This window comes from Lagopus leucura, unplaced genomic scaffold (assembly GCF_019238085.1).
Source record: "Lagopus leucura isolate 7727_CA_CO unplaced genomic scaffold, USGS_WTPT01 Super-Scaffold_100159, whole genome shotgun sequence".
In the NCBI taxonomy this organism is placed as follows: Eukaryota; Metazoa; Chordata; class Aves; order Galliformes; family Phasianidae; genus Lagopus; species Lagopus leucura.
This window is the reverse complement of record NW_024962335.1, coordinates 22,858,348-22,882,781: the sequence shown is the minus strand read 5'-3', so window position 1 is coordinate 22,882,781 and position 24,434 is coordinate 22,858,348. Positions and strand designations below refer to the sequence as shown.

The 24,434-nt window shown below is 48.6% G+C and overlaps 1 protein-coding gene across 1 annotated transcript; it reads right to left on the bottom strand.

The window, feature by feature from the left end:
• Positions 1–5,473: 5,473 nt before the first annotated feature.
• Positions 5,474–22,021, bottom strand: WNT5B (Wnt family member 5B). The gene is made up of 4 exons (XM_042889834.1): positions 21,919–22,021; positions 21,152–21,399; positions 14,475–14,767; positions 5,474–6,948 (listed from the first exon to the last, which is right to left on the bottom strand). The coding sequence occupies exons 1-4, from the start codon at positions 21,996–21,998 to the stop codon at positions 6,490–6,492; spliced, it is 1,080 nt and encodes a 359-aa protein (XP_042745768.1). The 5' UTR covers positions 21,999–22,021; the 3' UTR covers positions 5,474–6,489.
• Between the last annotated feature and the right edge of the window lie 2,413 nt (positions 22,022–24,434).

The following is a 24,434-nucleotide window of genomic DNA, read 5'->3' as shown; positions in this document are numbered from 1 at the left end:
CTTACAGGATATGCCTTATTTCAGCAAACCTGTAAACTGCTTTATCCCCACTGGCGAAAACAGCTGCTGCCTTCTGTGCTTCCCAGGATGGCTGCAACCCTGTGACACCGGCGCTATGCAGCGCTAATGGAGACAGGGCCTGGGGGCAGGGGACTGGCATTACTATTTTACTGGCCCCCAGTGAACCTTTGCCTGCTCATTCTGTTTGCATTTCCTTGCAACAATCTTCCCTATCCCATGCTCATCTCATGCTCTGGCAGCGTGCCGAGGGGTGGTGCTCACTGCAGCAGCCAGCGTGATGGCTGATGGCAGTGCCATGGGGTCATCAAACCTGGCTCCCTCTGGACACATAGTGTGGGGAGGTAACTGTGGCACTCAGGTGGCCAACCTGATTGTCATGTTTCTCCCTCCTGGGCAATGTGGTCCCTGAGTCACTGCCAAGCCATGTCAGGGGCAGCCTGCTGTCTGAACGTTACCAAGGTTCAGCCTGCCAGTCTCAACCCCTGTGGGAAGAATAAATACAAAGAACATAGAGGCAGAAATTAATGAGCTCTAGCCCAAAGTGTAAACTCCCTCAGTGCAGAAGACACAAGGAGAGAAGCAAGAGTGGCAGAGCAGTGAGGATAAAGGACAGTGGCAGAAGTGGTATCTTCCTGTAAAGACAGAATAGCCACAACTATTAATGGGATTCCACAAGAAAACTGTATGATGTCACAGAAGGCTTCCCAGTGCCTTCCTGGATGCTACTGAGAGCTCCAAACACATACCATCTATGGGGAAGGAAAAATCAAAATGAGGCTCTCTCTTAAGTGTAAAGAACAAATTGCTTTAAAAGATTAGCCTAGCTTTGGTGTTCTCCCAAAATAGTATGAAATAATGGAAGTAAAGAAAATGATATGTTGGTAAAATCTCTTTCTATATGTGCTATGCAGACGCATTGCCGTGGGTGTGCCAGTGGGCAGCCCTGTTCTCTGCCAGTGCACACAACACAACTGGCACCACTACACCTGGAGGACTTGTGTAAACCTTCATGCCTACGGTGTCCAGCAGATGCACAGCCCTGCCTCACTGGTCGTAAGGTCCTGGTCTGAGAAACTCTGAAACTGCACTTGTGAGGAACTGGTCTCCCATCACACTGCATCACATCAAAGGAGAGCTGCGGGCACCCTCTTGCTGCGCTCCTCAGAGCTGAGGCAATGCTCAGAGATCAGTGCTTAAGTAGGGTGTATTTCTTCCAGGGGCGGTTGTGGTGGAGAGGCATGGCTGCAGAGTGTTACATCTGTTCGTGCGGAAATGGAAAGAATGCTTTGGCTTTCCCACTTACAAGGAAATGCTGGCTCTTTATAGAGCACAGGTGGCAAAGTCCAAATTAACAAATAGAAAGCATTACGGTGGCAAACAAATGAAATAAAACCAAGTAACCTTCTTAGCACACGTCCCCTGTACACTCCAGCCACTTTACCAGGCTTTTGCACAATATCTAGTGGTTAAATACATTGATGGTTTTCTCTGGAAAAGGGAGAAGGACTTCTTTTATCACAAGGCAAGAATCCACGAAGCCTTTCTCCATGTGACTCACTGTGAAGGCATGCAAATTCTGGCTACTCGCAGTTAAATTTTCCAGAGTTCACTCACTCAAGTGAAGACCGAGCCCTATTTCTGCTAGCTCTAATAAACCCCTGCCTTGGTTTCCATTCTATGGATGCTCACCTGTGTGAACAAGAAATAAAGAAACTGTTTCTCCCAACTCACAGAGGCAGAGCTTCTGACCCCACCGTTTGTTCCCCTGTTCTTTCTTTGAGGAAATGCTATGAGTAGGTCAGGACCTTTTGTATCCTAATGCAAAAAATAGATTTCAACTGTCATTTAAACAGAGCAAAGAAAGAAGAGGGAATGGTAACCCTGCAGGAGAGGTCTGACAATGGGTAATTTGACAGGAAGGCACAAGCATGCTGTGATCATTGTATTATACAGTGGGTTTTTATCACTGTTATTCTGGGATTTACAACGGCTGATCATGATTCTTTTTGTCCCTTCTGGTATGTGTCCTGTTAGCCACAGAGATCTGTTTTGCTTATCTTTGAGGCCGGTTATATTTAGACTTCAGAGCTGGCATGCTCATGACATAGCCTAGTCCCAAAGCCACCAGCTATCTGCACTGGAACTGGGGCTGAGACAGATTGCATGCTTGATGGTCTGTGCATCCATCAGTCCTTTTGTATGGGGTGTAACTGCCTATGCCACCCTGGCAAGGAGTCAGGGCATGGCCAGGATGCATTTGTGGACCAAAGTTCATACGCATCTGGGACCCATAGTTTAGATGTTGCCAAAGTCTGACTTTGAGGAGAGGGGTTCCCTTTGATGGGAGCAATATTTTAGTGACACCTACCCACTGTCTGCTGCACAAGAGGTCTTTCAGAGCATGCCACCCAGTGAACTTTATTTCATAGAGCTTCTTCTAGGAACTACTTCATCTGACTGCAGTTAAAGTACTTAAACAAAAGCTAAATGAAAATGGATGCCCATATAAGCAGCTGGTTCTGGACAACCTTGTGATAGATACTTGAGAAACGCCCTTTAGTTGCTGGAAGGTATTTCTCCTTGAGATGTTTTGCGTACATGTCAGCTGATGAAAATCCTGCCTGTATTTCTGTAGCCACAGGTGATTAGGAATTGCTCCAATGGTGTAATTCAAACCTACCAGGCTTCTCTCAGGACAGGTCAAGTGAGCAGAGAGAGACCTTTGCATGTTTGATTGTATATGACTGAACAAGATCTGCTTCATTTGTGCTTTATCGGGGCTATAAAACTTGGGTTTGTGTAGACAGCATAAGGTAAACTTAAACTATAAGGTTCCACGTTGCTGTTCCCTGATTTGCAAAAGGCAGCAGTCTCTCTGTTACACTGAGCTCTGGGTAGGCACAGACCTCTTGGAGACAAAGAATAGGAACCTCCAAACAATGCAAGTGGCTGAGACTCCAGTGATGTTAAAAGGTTTGTTAAAATTTTCCCACAACCCTGCCTGCCATTACCTTTTTTACTGTAATTACTATCAAATTAAAATTTCAGTTTGTTCTGGTGCCAGCTGTTGCTTAGCTTACTTTGCAGCAGAGTGTACTAAGGCCTCATTCATTCACTTTATAACTTATATATTACCAACCAGTTGGAAAATGATGACAGATTAGCATCCTGTTCTGCTCCGTTTAGGAGCTGATGTTCACTGACTTGCAATAACCGCGTGTTTGCATAGTGCCTTTAACTCCAAAATATTTTAGTTTTACATGACTTACGGGTGGTCATTTCTATCAGCCTTGAAGTGCAGCGACTTCAGGGTTGGAATGTGGCAGTCAGTTACCAGCACACGCTATAAAACAGCACATTGTGTGAATATCTTATCCATATGAAACTGCAAACAGAATGTAAGCAGGCAGGTATTTGATTCAGAAACCAGGCTACTACTCCTAAGCTTTACTTTTACTACAAGATAATCGATGGCCACAAAAACAAATTCTGTGTTTCACTTCTGTTTTGTAGAACAGCCTTTCCTCTTCAAGGCTCCTGCTGTGCCCCCAAACCACCACTATGCATCAGAAAAAAGAGGTATTCTGTTCTTTGTTTTATATATATGGAGATTACAATGCAAAGAAATGAAGTAACTTAAAGACTACAAAACAGGTCACTGGCAAAGCCCAGAATGAAGCTTAGCTCCCCTTCCCCACATGCCTCTACAACTTTGTGTACCTAACAAGACACAGCTTCAAACCCATCATTTTTGAACTTTCACAGTAAAGAAGCAGTTCTGCTAGTTTACTGTTTTTCTTTGGCTTTGCATCAAACTGAACGTGCCGTGCTCTCATTTATTTTATACTTACTGCCACCCTGAGGGGGTTGGATATCCAATGCGTGGGCGCCATAGAAATTAAGTTTTAACCTAGCGTGCGCATTTTTGGATACAAAACTATCAGAAAGATGAGAAGACTGAAACCTAGGTCTTGTTAAAAAAAAAAGGGGGGGTGGGGGGAGGAATAGTCACTTCTCTCCTATCTCTCTATAGTCCCAGTCCAGTCCAGTAGGAACTACTGGCTCCAAGCAGGCTGTCCAGAGTTCTGGAAGAAACAGCCAAAATCATTGTTTTTCCATCCAGACAAAATTTGGGGTGGAAGAAGGACATACCCAGGGACACCCAGATGAATAGCAGTCCCTAACAATGCCAACTTTTCCACTCCCCAAGTTGTTTACACCCACAAAATGAACTGTGGTGCCAAATGGCAAGGAGAGTTGGGGCTCCCTTAAATGTGTGGTCTTTATTGGGAAGGCCAAGTGAAATCATTTGGAATTATTAGACACATTAACAATGCCTGAGGGTGCCGTATACAAATAGCTGACACCTTCAAGGACTGATGCAATGAGGATGGACAAGAACATGAAGCAAGGATGGTGGGAGGAAAGGTCTTTTTAGATGTATCCAAGGTAGAATAAGTTTTATTACTGGGCTAGAAACGTATAGTATCCCAGGAGTGAATAGCTCACACATTTGATCTGATCTTGGGCTCAGTCCAGCTCCCACTGAAGTTTAATGGGAGTTGGATCAGGCCATTGCACTCACATTTTTTCCATGCATGGAAAACTATTTCCGTTACTTTGAATTACAATACCACTGGCTTTGGATTTTATATAATAAAATAAATCTAGGCCACTGTTTATATTCCAAGAAACTGCATTCTGGGATGCCAGCAAATATATTGCCTGTTGGAGTAAAAAAAATAAAATTAAAAACTGGACACATTGGTTTAAAAAAACAACGGCTCCTAATTATTAAACATAATTTTTCTTCCTTCTGCTTTTCTGGAGTCCTCAAATATTTGAAGAATGAAAGGTACATATAAATTCTTCTCTGGTGGTTGAAATGGTGGAATCTGTAAAAGTGCAATATTTTATAAGAAACAGAGGTTTAATAAAAAAAAAAAAACAACAATCTTCACAACTGCCTCTTTGCTTATTGGCATATTTTGTGCATTTTTAAAATTTACAGTTAGAAACCCCCTTGGAATGCCAGTAAGAAAGAGGATGTACATTAGCAAAGCCTTGTATTTTTGGGACTGGCCTCTCCTAATTGTTCTCTGACTGCAAATGAACTCTGCAGATGCCAGGAGGCACAGGAAACGTCTTGTGCTAGAAACAGCATTTGTTCCCTGCCTTGTGAATTGGACTCCAAAGAGCTAAGACTGAGTAGCAGGCATCGGTGACGGCTTCTGTCCTGGTACCATTTTATTATACTCTTATACACCAACAGAAAGTGCACAAAAGCATTGGAGTGGAGAACTTATGCCCATGTTCTGGGAGCAAACTTACCTGCAGGTGGTTTATGCTGGGGAAGAGCAAGGCCCTTGGACTCTGAAATGCAAAGTAGCAAAATAAAGAACCCCAAAAAAGAAAAAAACAAAACCACACATATACAAAAGCAACAGAGGGATACAGATTTCATTGAGGGGTGTTTAATATTAAAGAGAAACTATACATCTGGGACGGTGGTGAGGAGGATTCAACAGAGCCAAACAAGGTGACCACCTGCATCCACTCCAAAGAGGAAAGATGGCAACGACATCAGAAGTGCTTATGCAGTCATGTGCACATAACTTCTGTCAGAATATGAAGTATATCTCCTTTGTAAACGTCTCTGGCATTGGCAACTTCTCTTCTACAATGACAAGTTTCAGCATGGGATTAAAAGGAGTTCTCACTCTTGTATGCTGCCATGTAGACTGAGCTGGACAGCCTTCCCCTGTGTCCTGGCAGCATGGAGGAGCAGGGTGCTGGCTTCACTTGGACTCCCAGCCACAGGTCTCACTTCCCCTCCTCACAGCAGCATGCAAACCTTCCACTGCCATGCTGTGGGCTTTGCAGCATCCAGGAATGCTTTACACGACTGTGGAGTTTAAGCTGTGTTCTTGTGCGTGAGCCTTGGATAACCTTCCCTTTCACGTGACAAAACTCTTTAGAGGGATTAAGAATTGGTTCCAAAATCCCCACTGGGGTTTATTGGGGTGGCAGGGCTTGACACTTGAACAACCAGGATTCTGCCACGCCTGGCTGTAATTTCAGATGTCCAGGAACAGTGCAAAACGCAGAGATGCAATGCTGAGATAGCAGGGAGCACCCACCCTTCTCCTTGCTGCCAATTTGGTTTCTGTCGTGAAATGGTGTGTGTGTTTGTGAGTGTGTGTGTGTGTGCGTGCAGGGGATTCACTCTGTCAGCACCTCTGTGGCCTCTTCGCCCTGCCTGGATCCTCCGAGGGGAGATGCACACACAAACTCCCCAGCAGAAGGGGTGGGATGGCAAAGCAGCCAGCTTGACGGGGGAAATCTCAAAACCAAAATGTCTCTTAAATAAGCTTCTTTAATTATTATCATCATCTGTTTATTTATACAAATATAAAATATATTTATATAGATTTATATAATATAGATTTGTTGCTTTGGTGGCTCTTTTCATTTACAGACGTACTGGTCAACGATCTCTGTGCATTTTTTACACTTGACGTAACAGCACCAATGGAACTTGCAGTGGCAACGCTCCACCTGAACGCTCTTGAATTGGTCGTAGCCCCGTCCGCAGCACATCAGCTCGCACCCATCCATGCCCTCCGAGGTCTTGTTGCACAAGCGGCCCTGCGTGCCCAGCGAGCCGGTGGTCTCATTACGCAGGCAATAGTCCGGGCTGGGGTCGACGTAGACCAGGTCCTCCTGCGTGGGCATGTTGAAGCGGTTGTTCACAAGCTCCAGCTTGCCCTTGCGACTGATCCGCATGGCGGCCGCGCTGTCGTACTTCTCCTTCAACAGGTCGCCCACCTTGCGGAAGTCTGCCAGCTGCAGCCAGCATGTCTTGAGGCTGCAGGAGCCTGACACGCCGTGGCACTTGCAGGCCACATCCGCCAGCTTGTACACAGCCTGTGGGAAAAGGAGCACGGTCAGCAACGAAGCACTCTCACTAACCCAGCAGCTGGCATCTGGTACAGTGAATCCACAACCACATTTTCTTAACAGCTTTGATTATACCTCTTTTCTGCTGTTTCATCCTTCAGAACAAACAAAAATCTCTTCTTCCAGCTGCAATCCGGTTCCCTAAATATTTCTGGTCACACTGCTAACCACGGCTTCTCTCACCCCACCTTCTTTTCCTCCGGCAGACTGCGGACTTGATGGCATGGTCAGGAACAAGAAAGACCATAGAGAAGAGCCCTATCCTTGTGCTTCTGGAAATGCCCTATGGACCACCCTACTGCATATTTTTCCCTTCACAGTTGATACAAGGGAACACCTGGAAACCTGTTCATTTCCTGCCAACTAAAACAGGAACTGATGCTATCGCTCTAGGAATAGATCTGCGCCCTTTTGGAATAAATCTATGAACCCATGCCTTTCCCTTCTTTCCCTGCCGAGGATCTCATTTCTCTGCCGAGGATCTCGAACAAGGAGCAGAGATGGTAGCCACGGTGTGGAAGCGACAGAGCCGTCCACATCGCTTCGATGCGTTACCAGTCTCCCAGAACAGCAGATACGCAAGCCTGAGCTGAAAATTTGCGCCATCTCGTGTCCATACACTGCACTGCACCAAAATCACTGGTGCAAAACAGAAGAGCATATCCTTCAAAAAGCAAACACACTTTTTGGTCTTCTCTGAGATACTGCAAGTTCCACTTTCAAAAGTCTAAGAGAGGCTTTACGATGCATCACACCCCTGAAAATGCAGCACCTTGTACTGCAAGGAAGGACACCAGAATTAACAAATGGTCTTGAGAATTTATGCCAATGAGTGTAAAACCCTCAGTAGAGCAAGTATGCGATGTACAGGAAAACAGCCTTCACTCTCCTTCTCCCTGCACTAGCCGGCAGGAGAGAGAAATTTAAAAACATTTTAGAATAACACAGCTCAAAACCAATGAAGAAAAAAAAAACAACCCTCAAGTGCAGGTCAGGTTTGTTCTTTCCATTAATTTCAGATGCAGGTACCAAACTGCTGGCTATGTGAGACCCTGTCAGCACTAACAGGAACTCGGAGTTTACAAAGTGAAGAGCTGGCATCCGCGTTCAGCCAGAGCTACCAAGTGTTCAGCATTTGACTTCCAGAGCCCTTTACACTTTACATATGAGGCTGACATCTGCTCTCTCATGGCCATCTTGCCTCTTGCACATTTGCAGGGCATTGCCTCTGCCAAATCCCACGTGCCAAACAGCTATTTGGCACTGGCTGCAGAATTACCACCAGCTGCAATTGGGGTGGGGAGATCAAGGAACGTGAGAAAAAATAGGATGTTTTGAAAAAGTTGGCGATACGTCTTCTAGACAGGCTTTTTGCTGAAAAAAGCAGCCAAAGTCTGAGTTTCCTTTCCTGCCTCACTCATGGACAAAAAAGAAAGTTTCTCAGCTCTCCACATTCGCTTGCCAAGAAACAAGCGATTAAGGCGATCCTGCAAACAAAGCCTTCTGCGTATGACTACACTGCAGACTAGCAGGGAGAGGTCAGAGTTCTCCTCAAGCAACTGGCGGCTCCTGCTCTACCAAACACCTAGTGCTTCTCACAGCTAGCGAAGATGCAATTGGGCTTAATTGCTAAATCACTCGGAGGCCAACCCAGCTCCCAAGAAAGTCAATGGGCTGAGTCCTGAAAACAGAGGAGCTTTAGTTCTGCTCCTTGGAGCTCAATTTGTGGAGGCAATCACTTGCAGTGCAGACTAACAGCTACAGGCCTGGAGTTAAGTGGTCGTTTTGAATTGAAGGGTAAGTGTGGAGGACCAACCACACCGCTACTTAAGGACTCCTGCTGCACTACAACCAGACAGAGCTACAGCTGAATTTCCCAAGCCCCAGACACTTACTATATCCTCACTACATTGCCAGTCTGCTCGTTACGAGCTTTAGTTCACACTTTTTGGTTATGGTTCCACCAAATCCCAGGCCACTCATGCCTCCTTTGCCCTTGCATATGTTTTTAGAAAGTATTATGATTCTTCCTAATCCCAGGCTTTGTTCCTTTAGAAAAACACTGCAACCCGATCTCTCTCAGCTAATATCATGGGGCTGAGTTCACTCCGACTTGGCTATAAGCAACTGATGCCCAAAACATCTGGCCCGTGTGGGTGACGGCCACGCGGGGGAACGCGAGCGCTACCAGCTACCACAGGTAAGCATGGCGCCGCTCAGCCCCCGCCATCAACAGCCCTCTGAGGTAACCCCAGCTTCAGCCTCTAAATGGCTCTCCTCTCTCCCTTTCGCTGCCTGGATGGGGAGAACGCAGAGGAAATTGGAGGGCTCCTCTCTGACTGGGCGAGGGTCAAGGTAAAGAATAACAGACCCCACGTGTACTTCTGAAAGCAGGGTCTGATTGATGGCCGCACCACTTAAGCAGGTTGAAAATGTGTCTAATGGAAAGGCTTAAAGCCCCTTCCCATAAGCCCAAGTTCTCTTCCAATTCTTTTCTTGCAAGAATGGGAACAGGAAGAGAATTAATGGGGAATTCCTATGCGGTCAATTAGCCAGACCCCCTTCCAGGCTCTCCTGGCACTGGCTTGAGTGACTGATGACTGAGGCCTGCCATATGCTGACTGGGTAAATGGTACGGAAGGACAGACCGCCACAGCCCGCCAGACAAGGGTGACAGATAAGGAATGGGAGAAAGAAGAGAAGCTAATGGAGACCAACTGGAAAAAAGAGACAGATGGAAGGAAAGAGCATATTGAGATAACAGCCAAAGACAAACAAACAAGGGCAATAAACCCAGGAGCACTACCACACGGACTGCGACGTGGAGTGAAGGGGTGATGGGGTCAGAAGTGCCTGAAAGATAAAAGGACTCGGCTTCCTTCCCAGCCCTCTCAGCTCCTCATGAGAAGTGCTGATCCTCTCTTCTGCCCTCAGAGCTTCATGGGGTTCAAGAGAACTGTCTCACCTAGAGGAAACTGAGCAGGAACACCTGCCAAAAGCCTGCCTAGAGATCAGAAACATCATCCACTCAAACACAGGCTGGAAGTGGGAGCAAAGCTGCACAAGGGATGGCAGCTGGTGGTCACTTAGCAGCGCTCACTGCCACATCCCCTTTCAGTATTCCTTTCCTGCAGCAGTAATTTCAGGAATATGGAGTTACACACGCACCTTCTTCTTTGCAAAACCAGCATCTCAGAAGTGAAAACATTCAGGAATGTAGGACTAGCTGGGACCTCCTCGGTTATTAAGTACAATCTCTTGCTATTGTAGGCACTACTTCAAGTAATGCTTTTCTTAAATGTACTGAGTGCCCTTTTTAAAGCAATTAGGTTTTCAGGCACCATTATTCTGATCACTATTCCAATGATAAAGTATCTTTTTCTAATTTCCAATCTAAGCGTATTCACTTTATGCCCATTTGCTCTTGTGCCAAATTGGCCTTTTGCTTAAAAAGTACTTTTCCTTCGCTATTATTTCTCCCACTAACATAGACATCAGTCATATCCTCTCTCAGCTTTCACTTTTCTAGGCTAAACATGGCAAGCTGTTTTAGCCTGCTTTCTTAAGAAACGATTCTTATCCCATGGGTCAAGCACAACAACCCTTCTCTAGTCTGGGGTCATTTTACTTGGGAATATGAGAGCATACAATATTTTGGGGCCTAACAAGAGCTTAATACAATAGCATTACTATTCCCCATGTTTTACAGAAAGACTTTCCTTCTTATGTTGCAGGGTACTTGCCACCTTAGGAGACACATTGCATCTGCTGTCACCTACAGCTGACAGCCACACACAGCTCCTTTCTAGTTTCCTAATGAGAAAAAATGTTTCTCGTACAGGACCTTGACATGATTGTTTCAATGTAGTTTTGTTCAGTGTGAAATTAGTTTCTTCTCTGTATTCACGATATCTGCCACCTCTGCATAATCAGCAAATTTCATCATCCCACTCCTGAACTCTTGTGCCAGGCTAAGAAGCAAAAAATACTAAGCGTTGGTCTTGAGGCAAGTCCTTGAAGAGCTTTGCTAATTAAGCTTTGCTGAGATCAATATGCATCTTTTCACACAACTTACTGACATCTTGCCATGAACCAGTTTCTTATCCATCTCACAGTCACTGTATCCCTTATCTTTTCCAATCTAACCAAGTGTTTTCATGTGGGAAATACATGAATTATCTCACTGGAGTTCTGCTAAGTCATTTAGCTGTCTTTATCTATTAAATTTATTTTGTCTTCCAGTAAATCAGTGATGTTCTAAATACCCACGTGATCAATCTTTGAGAAATTTGAGATGTCCTCCTGTAAACACTACCAAGGTCACTCTGCCTGTGCTACCAGGAGCCAGTTCTTTCAGAAAGCCAGGGCACTAAAAGGACTCTTTCTGTGTCTTGAGAGCTTCAAGCTTCCCAATTTTTGCTTCCACTTTGGTGGTGATCATTTCCAGTACCCTTTGGTGCCATGTCAACATGTTAACATTTCCAAGAGCTGTGAGGAAAAGGTGTCTTGTCCTGGCCAGACAGCCCCAGAATTCGTAGCAAAGTCACTTCAGATTTGTCTCAGGTTAGATCAACTCAATTCATCTCCTTTCCTGACCCCAGCATCTCCATTCCTCACTATCCTCAAACCTTCATCTATCCAATCCACCCCAACACCCTTGTGCCATTTACTCTAAAGCCCTCCATTCTCCCAGCCCTTTGCTGCCACTGCTTGATGATCAATTCTGTCTGAATCACAGAACATAGGGGTTGGATGTGGCCTCTGGAGATCATCCAGTCCATTCAACCCAATCCCAAAAGCTCTCTGTCAGCAGCCCCATGCACGATCCCACCCATTCCAGGTCTGCTGGCACCAAACATCAGTACTTGCTGTTCAGCTCCTCTTCCCCTACCTATCTGAGAAGAGCTGCTTCCTCCTGCCTTTCTCACTTCCACAGGGTGCCAGCAGCATCGCCACTGCCTGTCCCCAGGGCACTCTGCCTGGCTGCCCCCAGATAGCACAGTCTCAGGAGGATTTACAATCCTACATTGCGGGCACTGACTCCTTTAGGCAGAAGTGCTGAGGACAGAAAAAGACCTCTCTGTTGAATAGCAGACATACGGTAGCCCTTCCCATGAGCAATGCCTTGTTCTGACTTGAAGCTCCAGGTAAAGCATTCACCTACTTTGGGGAGCAAAACTACTTTAAACTCAGCCCCATCCTCACTGAACAGCAGCTCCTTTCTTCCAATCTCTTTCAATTTACTAAGTTTTAAAAAAAAAACTTTTGCTGTTTCTGTTACTACCCTTTGCAAGGTCTGACTCAGCTTGATTTTTCACTGTTCTCACTTCATCTTTACACTTCTTGACCTCTAAGACAGAGGGTTTTTGTTATTTATTTGCTATCAGTTCTTTTTTTCCATTCTTCGTAGGCTCTCGGTCTATTCCTAACAGCTTCTTTCTGGTAGTTATTCATTCAGTGAGGTCTGGATATTCTTCCTACAAGCTTTTTCCTCTTGCTTGGCATGCAGAACTGTAATGGCTTTAGCATCTCTGACTTGAAAAAGTTCCAGACCTCCTCCACATTGAGTTCCTCGGCTGAGTTTACTAACTGGCTCCCTTACTTTATCAGTTTGTTCTTTGAAATCCACAAGCTTAATTACACACCGGTTTATACTTCCATTCAATTTAATCTAAACGACTTGTGTTCACCTAATCTAAGGTTATTTTCTGTGGCCATCTGTTCTACAGAGTCTACCAGAAACAACCTTGAAATAACATTGTCTTTTGCTGGGCCCTCAGGAAAGCTTTTGTCCAAGTCCTGAGCTAACTGGAGACAAAGAAATTGTCTCGAGGGTCTTGTCTGCAAAAGTACAAGCACTGCAGCACTCCAAGCACAGTTCAAACAACTTACTGCACTTGTAGTAAGGGCAGCTCAGAACTGGTTTTAGCTGTACCCCTAAGGAAGACACAGCTTTCTCCATCAAAAACCATGCCATCATTTGAAATCACAACTCAGTTTCTACCACATACTACAGCAATAGTAAGTCGCAGTGATGTTTTCGCCACGCTGCATAGCATCTTCTAACTTGATCTTCCAATTCAGGTGCTACTGAAGTTCAGCCATCCCTCAAACTGTTGACCATTTTCTATCCCTGGCTCTCTCATGGCAACAGGACAAGCTGTTAAAAAGGCTGGTATGGTAATATACACTCCCTGTTATACAAAGGACATTTATTTGTAGTAATCCAAATTCATGACTCCAGACATACAAGATGTTCAAAGTATGTAATGTAGTGAAGACGTCACTTTTACATTACTACTCCACAAGAGATGACTATCCTTTCTAAGTAAATGCAGATTCTCTGCCCTCCCAAGCAAAACAAATGAACAGAAAATTTAAAGCAAAATACTCAAAAAAAAACCCCACTGAGTTCCAGAGCTCTCAAGTCCACCCTTTTCTGCCTTCTGCAAATTAAGCAAATGCACACACACTGGAAGCATTAAAAGGGGACAACTTCACCTACATTTATGGCATCAGTCAGAACAACACCAGAACTTGGCACGCAGTTTTTGTATGTGAGTTTTAAAGGACAACTGGAAAGGGTACACTAAAGTGATGTGGAAGCAATCTGACTACTGATGAAAACATCTGCAAGTGAGACAGACACAAGTTCTCAACCAAGTAAAGAGAGTGGTAAAATAAAGAGAGTGGTGAATAAACCGCAGCAGATAAATAATGCTAGGGAGAGGAAATTCTGATTGGTGAAGAGTTTTTCAATCTAGCTGTGAAAGTCAGAGGAGGAACTGATTGGAAGCTCACAGCAGATAAATTCAAATGGTAATGAGGCACAGCGTCAAAGGAGTGAGGATGATTAATGACAGCAGCGTACTATGAAGAAGGTGATGGATTCTCCATCTCTAGAGGTCCGCAGAGCAAATGCATCCATCTTCTCAGAAAATGCCTGCTGCCCTGGTGCAAGTTATTTATTTTGCCCAATGCTGAGGTAACTGAGCGAGGTGTAAGTTTCGGAGACAGCCAGGCAGCCTGATTCTACATTTGCTTCTGGCCTTATATTCCCCAAAATCTGAATGATGGCAGCAGATTTCTCCACACATCAGCAGGCCATTCTCTTCACCATCACCCTGCCCTTTTGGCAGCTCTGGGAAGCACATTTCTGAGACTTAAACTTGAAAAGAGGGCCATGAGAGCATCTAGTTTGTTTGGCAAAGGGCTTACATGCCTGCACATAAGTGCCGCCTAGCATCTCAGCAGGCCCCAAAACTCATAGCCTTTAGAGACAGTGGAAGTCAGCCACTAAAACTGGAATATCGTATTGTCAATATTGCTTGTGCTATACACAAAAATGCAGAAAACGGGACCACACATCATTTCAGAGGAGTTTACAGGGGCATGACGGGGCCACCCCTCACCAAACCTCCAAATAATGTGGTACCCCGCTATCTCACAACCTCCGAATCTCACCAGCTGGGAAAGGTCAGCGTTCAGCTTACCCTGCGCCCAGCCTCGTTGTTCTGCAGGTTCATCAGCATGCGAGCCTGCTCCTCGGAACCTCTCACATAGTTCTTCTCCCTCTCCTTGGCATCCACAAACTCCTTGGCAAAACGGTACCCGTACTCCACGTTATCCCCGCAGCCACCCCACAGCCAGTCTCGGGGCAAGTCCTTGGGCCGGGCCGTGCGGCTGCAGCCGCAGCTGGACAGCTCTCCTTCACGGCAGGCACGGCTGATGGCATTCACCACCCCGGCAGCACTGACGGCATAGGTGAAAGCGGTCTCTCGGCTACCTGCAAGGGAATGTGAGAAGCAAATTAATGACAGACGAAGCTCTTTTAGCAAACAGTGTACAAAACGAACGGTTTGACCTTCACCAACTTGCTCTGGTGAAGGAAGAACTACCCTAACACAGGCATCCCTTTTGTATTTTCTTTCCACAATAACAGCTCCAGGCAATTGTCTGCCCAGTGCTGGTAGTTTCTGTGTGACCAGGAGCAAAACCAAACCTGATTCTGACATGCACCAAGAAAGGAACTGAGATTCCTGATACAGCCTGGAAGAATGTGTCTGTCATGACTTTGTAGTGCTGTTCCACAGGGACTATAATTCTTATTACTCTTATGTTTGCCCAGTTAAGAGCTCTGGAAATGCTAAGTCTTGCCCAAAAGAAATAGTAACACCATAGGCAGGGGCTGCTCAGCCTTCTTTCCCTCTCTACTTCAAGTCAATCCTTAGAGTCGTAGAATAATTTTGAGTTGGAAGGGACCCTTAAAGGCCATCTGGTCCAACCCCCCTGCAGTGAACAGGGACACCCATAGGTACATCAGGTTGCTCAGAGCCCCGTCCAGCCTGATCTTGGATGTCTCCAGGGATGGGGCACCCACCACCCCTCTGGGCAACCTGCTCCAGTGCCTCTCCACCCTGATTGTAAAATACTTCTTCCTTATATCCAATCTAAATCTTCCCTCTTTTAGTTTGAAACCATTTCCCCTTGTCCTGTCAGAACAGACTCTTTAGCAGGGTCTGTCCTTTTTTCTTATAGACCTCTTTAGATATGGAAAGGCCACCCTCAGGTCACCTCACTGCCTTCTGTTCTCCATGCAGAACAGTCCCAGCTCTCTCAGCCTGTCCTTGGAAGGGAGGTGTTCCATCCCTGGAATCCTATGGCCCTTGTCTGGATGCTCTGATTTTAACCTGGAGGTACCAGGTTATTTATTTGCTGAAAGTACAGCTGCTGCCCACCGAATCTGCAAAAAGCCATTGAGAACAACCAGTGAGGGTGGGGCTGTACAAGTTGAGCACTTCATATATCGCCAGATATACAGTCTAGGAGTGCTTCATTTCAACTGGGACAAGCATATTTAAGGGGCACATCCAGTTTCATTTTGGCTAAATACGGTCGGCTGAGACTTGATTCAAAATAGACTGTAGGAAACCATTTTTCCACTCAAAGGCAGAAGCTCTCCCAACATCTACAGAACCGCAGTGCTGGAAGAAGTCAGACTTTCCCAAGCAGATAATTGAAAAGATTTAGTGAAGCCCAGAGAGGTGCTGGATGCCCCATCCCTGGAGATGTACAAGGTCAGGCTGCACAGGGCTCTGAACAACCTGATCTAGCTGTAGATGTCCCTGTTCACTGCAGGGGAGTTGGAACAGATAGCCTTTAAAGGTCCCTTTCAACAATCATTCTATGATTATATGACTTTCTGCTTGCACATGCATGAGACAGCCCTGTTCAGGATGCATCCCAGCAGCTGCTGCGTATCTCCTGCTCTCTGCTACTGGCACAGGTTCACTGCAGCCAGAGCCGGGCACCAGCACAGCCACAGCACTGCAGCATGGGCCAAATGCTGTGAATTGCCATGGCTCTGCAAGGGGGGAGGGGCAATCCACAACTGTGCTATCACCATACACTGTAATAAATTCCTAAACCAGCACCTCCAGAGTTACTATATGCGTCACCATGCTCCCAGGTGATAAAGAGTACAACTGCCAAAGCCTTCACGAATAAGCAATCTGATGCTGCTGGGCCACAAACAGAGAACCCCAGCAAGAGCTGACCCTCTGATGCTGCCCAATAAATCAGGATGCTCCCACAGGGCAGGTGCCCCAGGAGCAGTTTGTCACCATGCTCAGTGCCAGCTCCCTCAGCAGGACCCAGCCGATGCCTTTGGTATGCTCTTGTTCCAATTTGCATGTGCCAACACTCTGCAATTAATAGCGGCTTATCAGCAGCTTAGTGGTAATGATCCAAGACAAAGGCGAGGCTGTGAATGGCACCCACCTTGCAGAGTAACTTGGGATTCTTTTTCTTTTTTTTCCCTAAATGAGGACTGTACACTAAGGGCTTCTGCCATGTGCACAAAGAGTGATAAAATGTTGCAGGACACAGCATGCAAGGGAGTCATAAGGAAGATGCCCCAAGAACCTTCCCAGACCAAGAGGCAATGAGGAGAGTCAAGATAATTCAGCTGACTCCAGCCCATAGGGCAGTTCTGGTTCTTTTGCAGTGACTAGTCCAGCTTTTTAAATGGCATGGCCAATTTTAAGATAATGGTCCACTGTGCAGCTTTCCCACTGTGCCTATGTGGTGGGAACCCTGCAGACAGAGCAGCCTTCCTGTTCAATGCCCTGTGGGAGCCACACTCCTGGTACCTGGAGAGATGGAAATACACACAGGGACAGCACCTCCTGGGGCTGCAGCTTGCTGAGCAGCGGCTGCATGACTCCAGGTGCTTAGGATCCCTAACTCTGACTGCAATTCCTGTACTGTGGGCAGGCTGGCTTTGCACTTTCACTGTCCCTGTTTAAGCACCTACATGTTTCAGACTCAACTTTCACACTCAACTCGAGTGCAGTCCCAGCATCTGCATAAGAAGCTCAGGATGGTGCAATTCCCAGATCTGCACAAGTCTGGGATAGTTAATGGGAGAGTCTGCAACAAGCAGAAGTAGTTTTTCTTCCTGGCTGTACGTGACGCAGAACAAACCATGGTGCTCAGCTGATGCAGCTTTGGTTTGGGAGGCAGAATCCGATGTGTGCATGAAACCCTCTGCTAACAGAAAGAAAATTGGTAGCCAGCAGCTGTGGGCTTACACATCCTTTGGTTGGTCTCCTATTTCTGCTCTTCTAACATACCTCCAGCCTTGAAAAAGCATTAGAATGTCAGCACATCTTCTCAGAACCTACCTTAGCCCACACTACTACAGCATCACCTCGGTGCTGGCTTCTTCCCTAAACCTGCGTCCTGCAGGTGGGTACCTGCCACTCTGCTCCTGACAGTCCAGGGCTGTGTGGGCTCTGCCACCCCCCTCTGCCTGCTGGGCATCAAGCCTCCAAGAGCTGAAAGAGGGAAACAGGAGAACCGACCCCAGCCAGGAGAATGAGCAAAAAAGAAGGAAGTGTGTTGCTCTAGCTTTTTCTAATGGAAAAGCTGTAGCTTCAAAAGACTAAAGGGAAAAAGAAAAAAAAAGCATTTCCCTGAAGTGTTCCTGTCTCCGGGAAAAGTATTTCTCTTTGTTCTTGTCTTTTTATGACTCCTTTTCTCCTTTTTGCATTTGAAAAGGCAGAAGAGATAAGATCTATGGCTCCAAAGAAGACGGACCATCCTGGAAGCCCCCCTCACCCACCGCAGATTGCTCTGCGGGAGATGACAGGCTGTGTATTCCCTCCTCCCCCAGGGACATGCCAACATGGACTTCTTGGGTGCTCTGCCCTCTTCTACATAAACGTAGAAATAAGGAATGTACTTGCGTATAATGTATGAATATACATATATGCCACCTAAAAACTGTCTTGACAGGACCAGAAGCATCTTCAGAAGGATTTTGTACATCAGCAGGTACTGTTGTTGAATAAGCCAGGAATTACATTCGAAAGCTAAGGGTGATTCTCACCATAACACAAACACTAGCAAGAATCAACATTAAAATGCTGCTGACTTCAGTGCTACAAATTCCCCTGCAAATCCCTGTCTTGCTGGACTGCACTGCCTTGCTAGCACACACAGAATGAAGGCACAGTGACTGAACACAGAAGCGGCTCTCCCATTCCTGCACTGAGCCAAGCGCTGCGAGGTGGGAAGCAAAGCAACCTTCCAGGTTACTAAGTGAACTCTCCTGAATTTCTCCCAGGCTTTGGACTTGGCCAGGGTAGGTTCTCCTCCCCTCAATAATCTAAGGCAGCTCAGGAAGTCACGTAGCATATGCCATGCCTGCAGCGGTGGGTGGGCAGCCGCGGGTTGCTGGCACACCGCACACCTTCTGGGCCCTCCTTATCTCCTTCCCCCTCTCCACATCTCCCTGGCATGCCTCTGCAGATATTCCAGTCTCCAGCCCCTTCTCATTCCATTGGCACCACGTGCAGGGATAGGGCTGTGGTCCAGGATTGGGTTTAGGGGCTGAGAACAGGCGACAGGCACACAGCATGAACCCGGGGAAGAATGGCTTTATAGCTGACGTGATCTGTGAGATTAAGGGGTTTGTTTTCTTATCCTAGCATCTCACTATAAAGTCAGCAGAAGTAAAATCACAAGGCAGAGCCAAGAGGGAGGAGGAGAGGCAGCATCCCCCTCCACAGCAACTATTGCACATGTGGACATCAGCAGTGACTCTTCAGAAACCCTCCAGGCTGCCTCTGTTGTCCATCTCCTTGTTTTGGAGAACTAACACCCCTGCCTGAAAGCACTCCCTCAGAGCAGGGATCTAAAGGATCTAAGAGCTCTCTGCTGGGACAGACTTAAATGGTGGCAGCCACAGGCCATGGCCTCATAGACACCAGCAGGTCCCTCCTGGAGATTCCCTAGCATAAACCAAACAGCCGTGGCACCACTGGACACAACCAGTACATGCTCACACCACCTCTGTCCTGTCAAACCCCGAAACTACTCCCACTTTAATCTAAAAGCATCAAATTCATTTTAAAAAGGAGGTCATAGAATCACAGAATCATTAAGGTTGGAAAAGACCTTTAAGATCACCCAGTTCAGCCATCAGCCCATCCCTACCATGCCCATTAATCACATCCTCCACTGCCATCTCTACAACAGATCTTGAACACCTCCAGGGGCAGAGACTCCATCACCTCTCTGGTTAGCCTGTGCCAATGCCTCACCACTCTTTCTGAGAAGTTTTTTTTAATATCCAGCCTGAACCTCCCCTGATGCGACTTGAGGTCATCACCTCTCAATCTGCTGCTGTTACCTGGGAAAAGAGGCCAACCTCCACCCTCACTACAACCTTTCAGAGGTATCACTCATCTCCCAACACCCATCTCTTCCTCTCCTCCCATGTGCTCATTGATCTTTCCTGACTGCTTTCTGTCCTTCACCTCCCATCCCCTTCAGTTCACGTTGTTTTTTTTCCAGGTTTGGAGCATCCCTGGATCAGCCTGGGGCTGCAGGAAGGTGCTGGAGAAGAGGACTCTTTCCATACACCCTTGTGGGGTGACTAGGATCTCTCTGGGAATCTGCATGTTTCCTCATTCTTTGGGACATTAAATTACACAGGAGGGAGGGACACCAGAAGGGCATTTGCTGTCCATTCCCTCTGGCTGAGTTGCAGTGTTCATACCCCGAAGCACAAACCCTACTGACAACCTGGGATTGCGCACTGCCTCATCTGGCCACCACCCTTGCTATCAAACAGTGAGAGATCAAGGATGCACAGATGCCTTGGATGTGTGTCAGCAGCTGAAAGTATGTGTTAGGAAATGGCATTTCCCGAGGGCAAATCCCGAGGAAGAGGGGATTTGTTGGGGTGTGAGCAGGACAGATGGGCAGAAAGGCTGGGCTGGGAATGGCTCTGATGGGCTGGGTTAGGGACTGACATGCAGGAAAATCCCTGAAATTCTCCAGAGAGACATGTAAGAATTTTAGTATTGAATGGAAGCGATCACCCCTATTGCCTTGACATTAAAGCTCTGAAGCTTTCTGAGTGAGCCTAAAAGGCATTAAGAGATACTGGGGGCAGCCGAGGCTGCAGGAAACGGTTCTCCATCCCTTATTAAGTGCTCTCCCCGACCTGAGAGCTGAAAAGTAGCGCTGGCCCTGGATTCCTCAGCGTCAGCTGCGCGGGTGGGACACAGAACCCCCCTCATAGGGGCTTGGGTATGTGCATGTGTGTGTGTGAGCGGCTGTTTTAACACCTTTCCTTTATTGTCCTGCCTGTCGGACACATCAAACCCAGCCCGGATTTCTCAGTTTCATGCCATCAAATGATTGCATTTCAAAAGAACCCGGGACAATGCAGGCAGGTCACACCTCAATTCAAGTGCAGGGATGGCCTGCCAATGTGCCCCGCACAGCCAGCAGGGGCAGGAATTATAAAAATCCCTTCGGTTTACACAGAAAACAGCGGAGAATGGAGGAGGAAGCCGATCCCAAGGGGGGAGCCCATATTTCCCACATCTCAGGACCACACTCCCTGTCCAAGGGCACTCAAGATGCTGGGAATTATAATGTAGTCCACTGTTCCCAGCTCCAGCTTCTCTCCCCACCTCCAAACCAGCACATAAACAAAAGCAGCCCATGTCCCACCTCTCTGGCTCCAGCGGTGGCTCAGTGTGGGCAGCACCTGCGCACCAGTGAATGGACAAGCTAAGGGCAGTGTTAGGAGAGGTGCTAACGGGGTGCATCACTTCCACACATTTATTTAAAGGGAGAACGCTGCTCCTACCTATTTTCATGACCCGGCCGAAGACGGAGGTGTTGTCCACCGTGCTGCAGTTCCACCTGCGCTGCCGGAACTGGTATTGGCACTCCTTGATGGCACTGCGGGCCCCCTCACCGATGAACACCATGTGCTCCTGGTAGAGCTGGCACAGTTTGCGCTGCCCCGGGGACAGCCCCGGCAGCTGGCTGCACACGGGCTGCGCGCCGATGATGTACATCTCCGGCCTCTGGATGGGGTTCATGGCCAACGACCTGCACGGAGAAACGTCCCACGAAGGTTGCGGTCTCATAAGCGCTGCCAGTCCCAAGGGCCGAATGCGCTTTTCGCTTTCCCCTCCCCGCGCTGCCAGATGTGAGCCTTTCCCAGGCTCGAGCCGGAGGAAGCCGGCGTGGAGACGCGGTACAGAGCTCGGCACTTTCTTTGCGGGGAGCGGAGCGGGAGCAGCTTCGCACAGAGCGCCGGCAGCGGTGCCCTCGGGCCGGGCTGCGTCCGCTGCTCCGAGAAAGGGGCTCCAATGGCAGCGGACGGGAGACCTCATCCACCCTCCTCCCCATCACTCCCTCACGCAAAGCCCGACCCCGCACCGAAGCTCCCCGGGACGCAGGCATCCCACCTCCCCAAAACCTTTGTGGGAACTTTGTGGGCAGGCAGCGAGAACACCCCGCGATGCGGCACTTCGCCGCCGCCGCGCTCCGCCCGCCCCGGGACGCCCCCGGCCCCGGACAAAGGCTCCGCTCGCAGCCCCGCGCCCCGCTCACTCGCTCACTTACCACCAGGAGTTGGCGTCGGCCACCGGCGAGGTGCAGCTGCAGAGAAGAGCGGCGGCGAGCGCTAGTCTCGGCCCCGTCATGGTGGGCTGCGGGCGGCGGCGGCGCTGGGGCAGCCCCCGCGGAGGCGGCCGCCGGCACGGGGCGCCCTGCGGAGGAGGAGGAGGAGGAGGAGAAGAAGAAGCGCTGAGCCCTACGGCGGGGTCTGCGTGCGGCGGGGCGCGGTCAGCGCGGCCCCCGGCCCCCGCCCACCCCACAGACCCTCCTCCGGCCGCGCCCCCCCCGCCCCCGAAGGCAGCGGGGAGTCCCTTCCACCCCCGCCCTCGTCCTCCCCGCCGTCCTTCCCCCGGAGCCTCAGAGCCGTCTTTGAAGCTTCCCCCCCCCCCCGGCCCCAGCGCCGGTGGTCCGCCGGTGCCCCCCGGACGAGCCGGTGCCCTCAGCCCCGCGGCGGCAGGTGTGCGGGAGCCGTCGGGGCGCTTCAAAGCGCCGCGCTCGCCCCGCCGCCTTTGTAACGCGGGGGCCGGCTCGGAAACGCTCCCCTCCTCTCCGCCTCCCCGAAACCGCCTTCAAACGCAGCCCCGGGCAGGGAGAGGCTCCGCGGCACTGCGGGTCAGGCCGGTACCGGCGCCGGGCGGCTTTATGGGCAGAAGGAGGGGAGCCGGGTCGGGAGTTGGCGAGAGGTGAGAGAGCTCCAAAGGCTCCCCGGTCCCAACAGCCCGACTTGGGCAACCCGGCAGTGAACCGCCCTCAACACCGGCAGAAAGCACCCGGACCCACGCGGGTACCACCAAATAACTAACGCTCCCTAAGCCGCACAGAAACCCGCATCACGGCTCACTCCATACTCACCGTCCTGCCTGACCCCCCACCACACACCACAGATGGACGTCCCCACGGTCACCCCGGGGCCTGGGCATCCCTGGCCGTTCCCTTCTGCTGTCCTCAGACAGTCCTAAGCTGTGCCACAAGCACCCGACCTTTTGTTCTGCCTCACACAAGTGTGGCCCAAGCCATGAAATCACCAGACCCAGCAGCTCAGCCCCGCTGAAATATATTTTTTATCCAATTCCTCACGGTGCAATTGCTGCGTTTGTTTGCGGCATGCTCTGCTTTCTGCCCTGTCCAGATGTGCTCTACTTGCAGCTGGTGGCCCACCTCACCTGGCAGGCAGATGTGTGGCCACCAGCACCAGAATCAGCTTTGGGACACAAAAGCCCTGTGTGACCCACAGCCTGTGCTCTGCCTGCCCCAGCACAGTGGGATCCACAGGGTGACTGTATTCGCACCTTCATACCCTGCCTCTACCAGCTCCCACGGCCCAGAGCACGACGGAGGGACGGCGAAGGCTGCGCGCAGAGCTGGGGGCTGCTTCTATAGGGAACACACAGAATGGAAAGTTTATCTCTGGGAGTCTGGGGAGGAAGGAAGTTGTGTATGGATGAATGGCTTTTCCATGACAAACAATGAGGCTGCACAGACACGGTGTGATGTCACCCCAAGAATTTCCAAGCCGGCTTCAGATACAGAAAATCCTTTTGCTGAAGGAGAAGACCATGTGCCACCTTTCTGTTTCTACATGGCCAATGGGAAGAATTATGGCAAAAAAAAAAGAAAAAGAAGAAGCAGCAACCCCGGGGGTTTCACACACATACACATGGCATGCACCATGCAAATAAATGACGCAGAGGGAGAGGTGCATCTCTGTGCTTTGCCCTCACTACATCTCCTCCTCGGTGCTGAGGAAGATGCTGAACTGCAGCTCAAGTCTGCCACTGGCACAAGCAGCTGTGGATAGTGGAAATGCCAGCAGCTTTCAAATCAAAAGCTGCAGAGTGTTTGGCGGGTGGTGTGAAGAATACCACCAATCCTCCTTCCTTGCTGTTATCTGTTGTTAATTGCCCTACAGGTCTTTAAAAGGAGTTTTTGCTTCGGTAAATGAAAAGCTTGGGTTAATGGTCTCAAGCCTCTGCTGCCCTAGACAACTGCCTATTGTGCTGCCTAAAATTAGTACCTCTGTTTGCCTTTGTTCAGTGTTCAGAGGTGACAACTGTGCCTGAAGCATGAGTTTGCACACCAAGTGTTGGAAGTCACGCTGCAGAGCCCTTTTCTGATGCTGTTCTTGCCACGTGCATGACAGCGAAGATGCGAGGCTCCAAGAGAGAAGGGGAGGTGGTGTCCATGAGATCATTCCCAAAGATTTGGCAGGAGGCAAAAAAATTGAGCCCTGGCTGGAAGACAGCCCTGATAAGTTGGAAAAGGAGAGCTACTCAAGCAAACTCCTTGTTCGATATTGACTGCTTTCCAAAAATTTGGGATGTCCCCAAGCGTGACACAGATCTTTACTGAGTGCCATAAGCTATAAGAGTTGAAAGAAAGTGTCTCTTCAATGGTCACTGTTCCTGCATCTGCTCCAGTTTGTCCCAGACTGGGGAGAACTGGACATGCATTCTTCCTGCTACGATCACGAGCCTTTTTCAAGTTCCTGTTTATTTCTGCAACTTGACTGTGGTTCAATGCCT

Coding starts and splice junctions, on each gene's coding strand:
- WNT5B (XM_042889834.1), bottom strand. CDS start 21,998: ATGACGGGGCCGAGACTAGCGCTCGCCGCCGCTCTTCTCTGCAGCTGC. Junction 21,400..21,918: donor GCCGACGCCAACTCCTGGTG/GTAAGTGAGCGA, acceptor TTCTCCGTGCAG/GTCGTTGGCCATGAACCCCA. Junction 14,768..21,151: donor CGGCCGGGTCATGAAAATAG/GTAGGAGCAGCG, acceptor ATTCCCTTGCAG/GTAGCCGAGAGACCGCTTTC.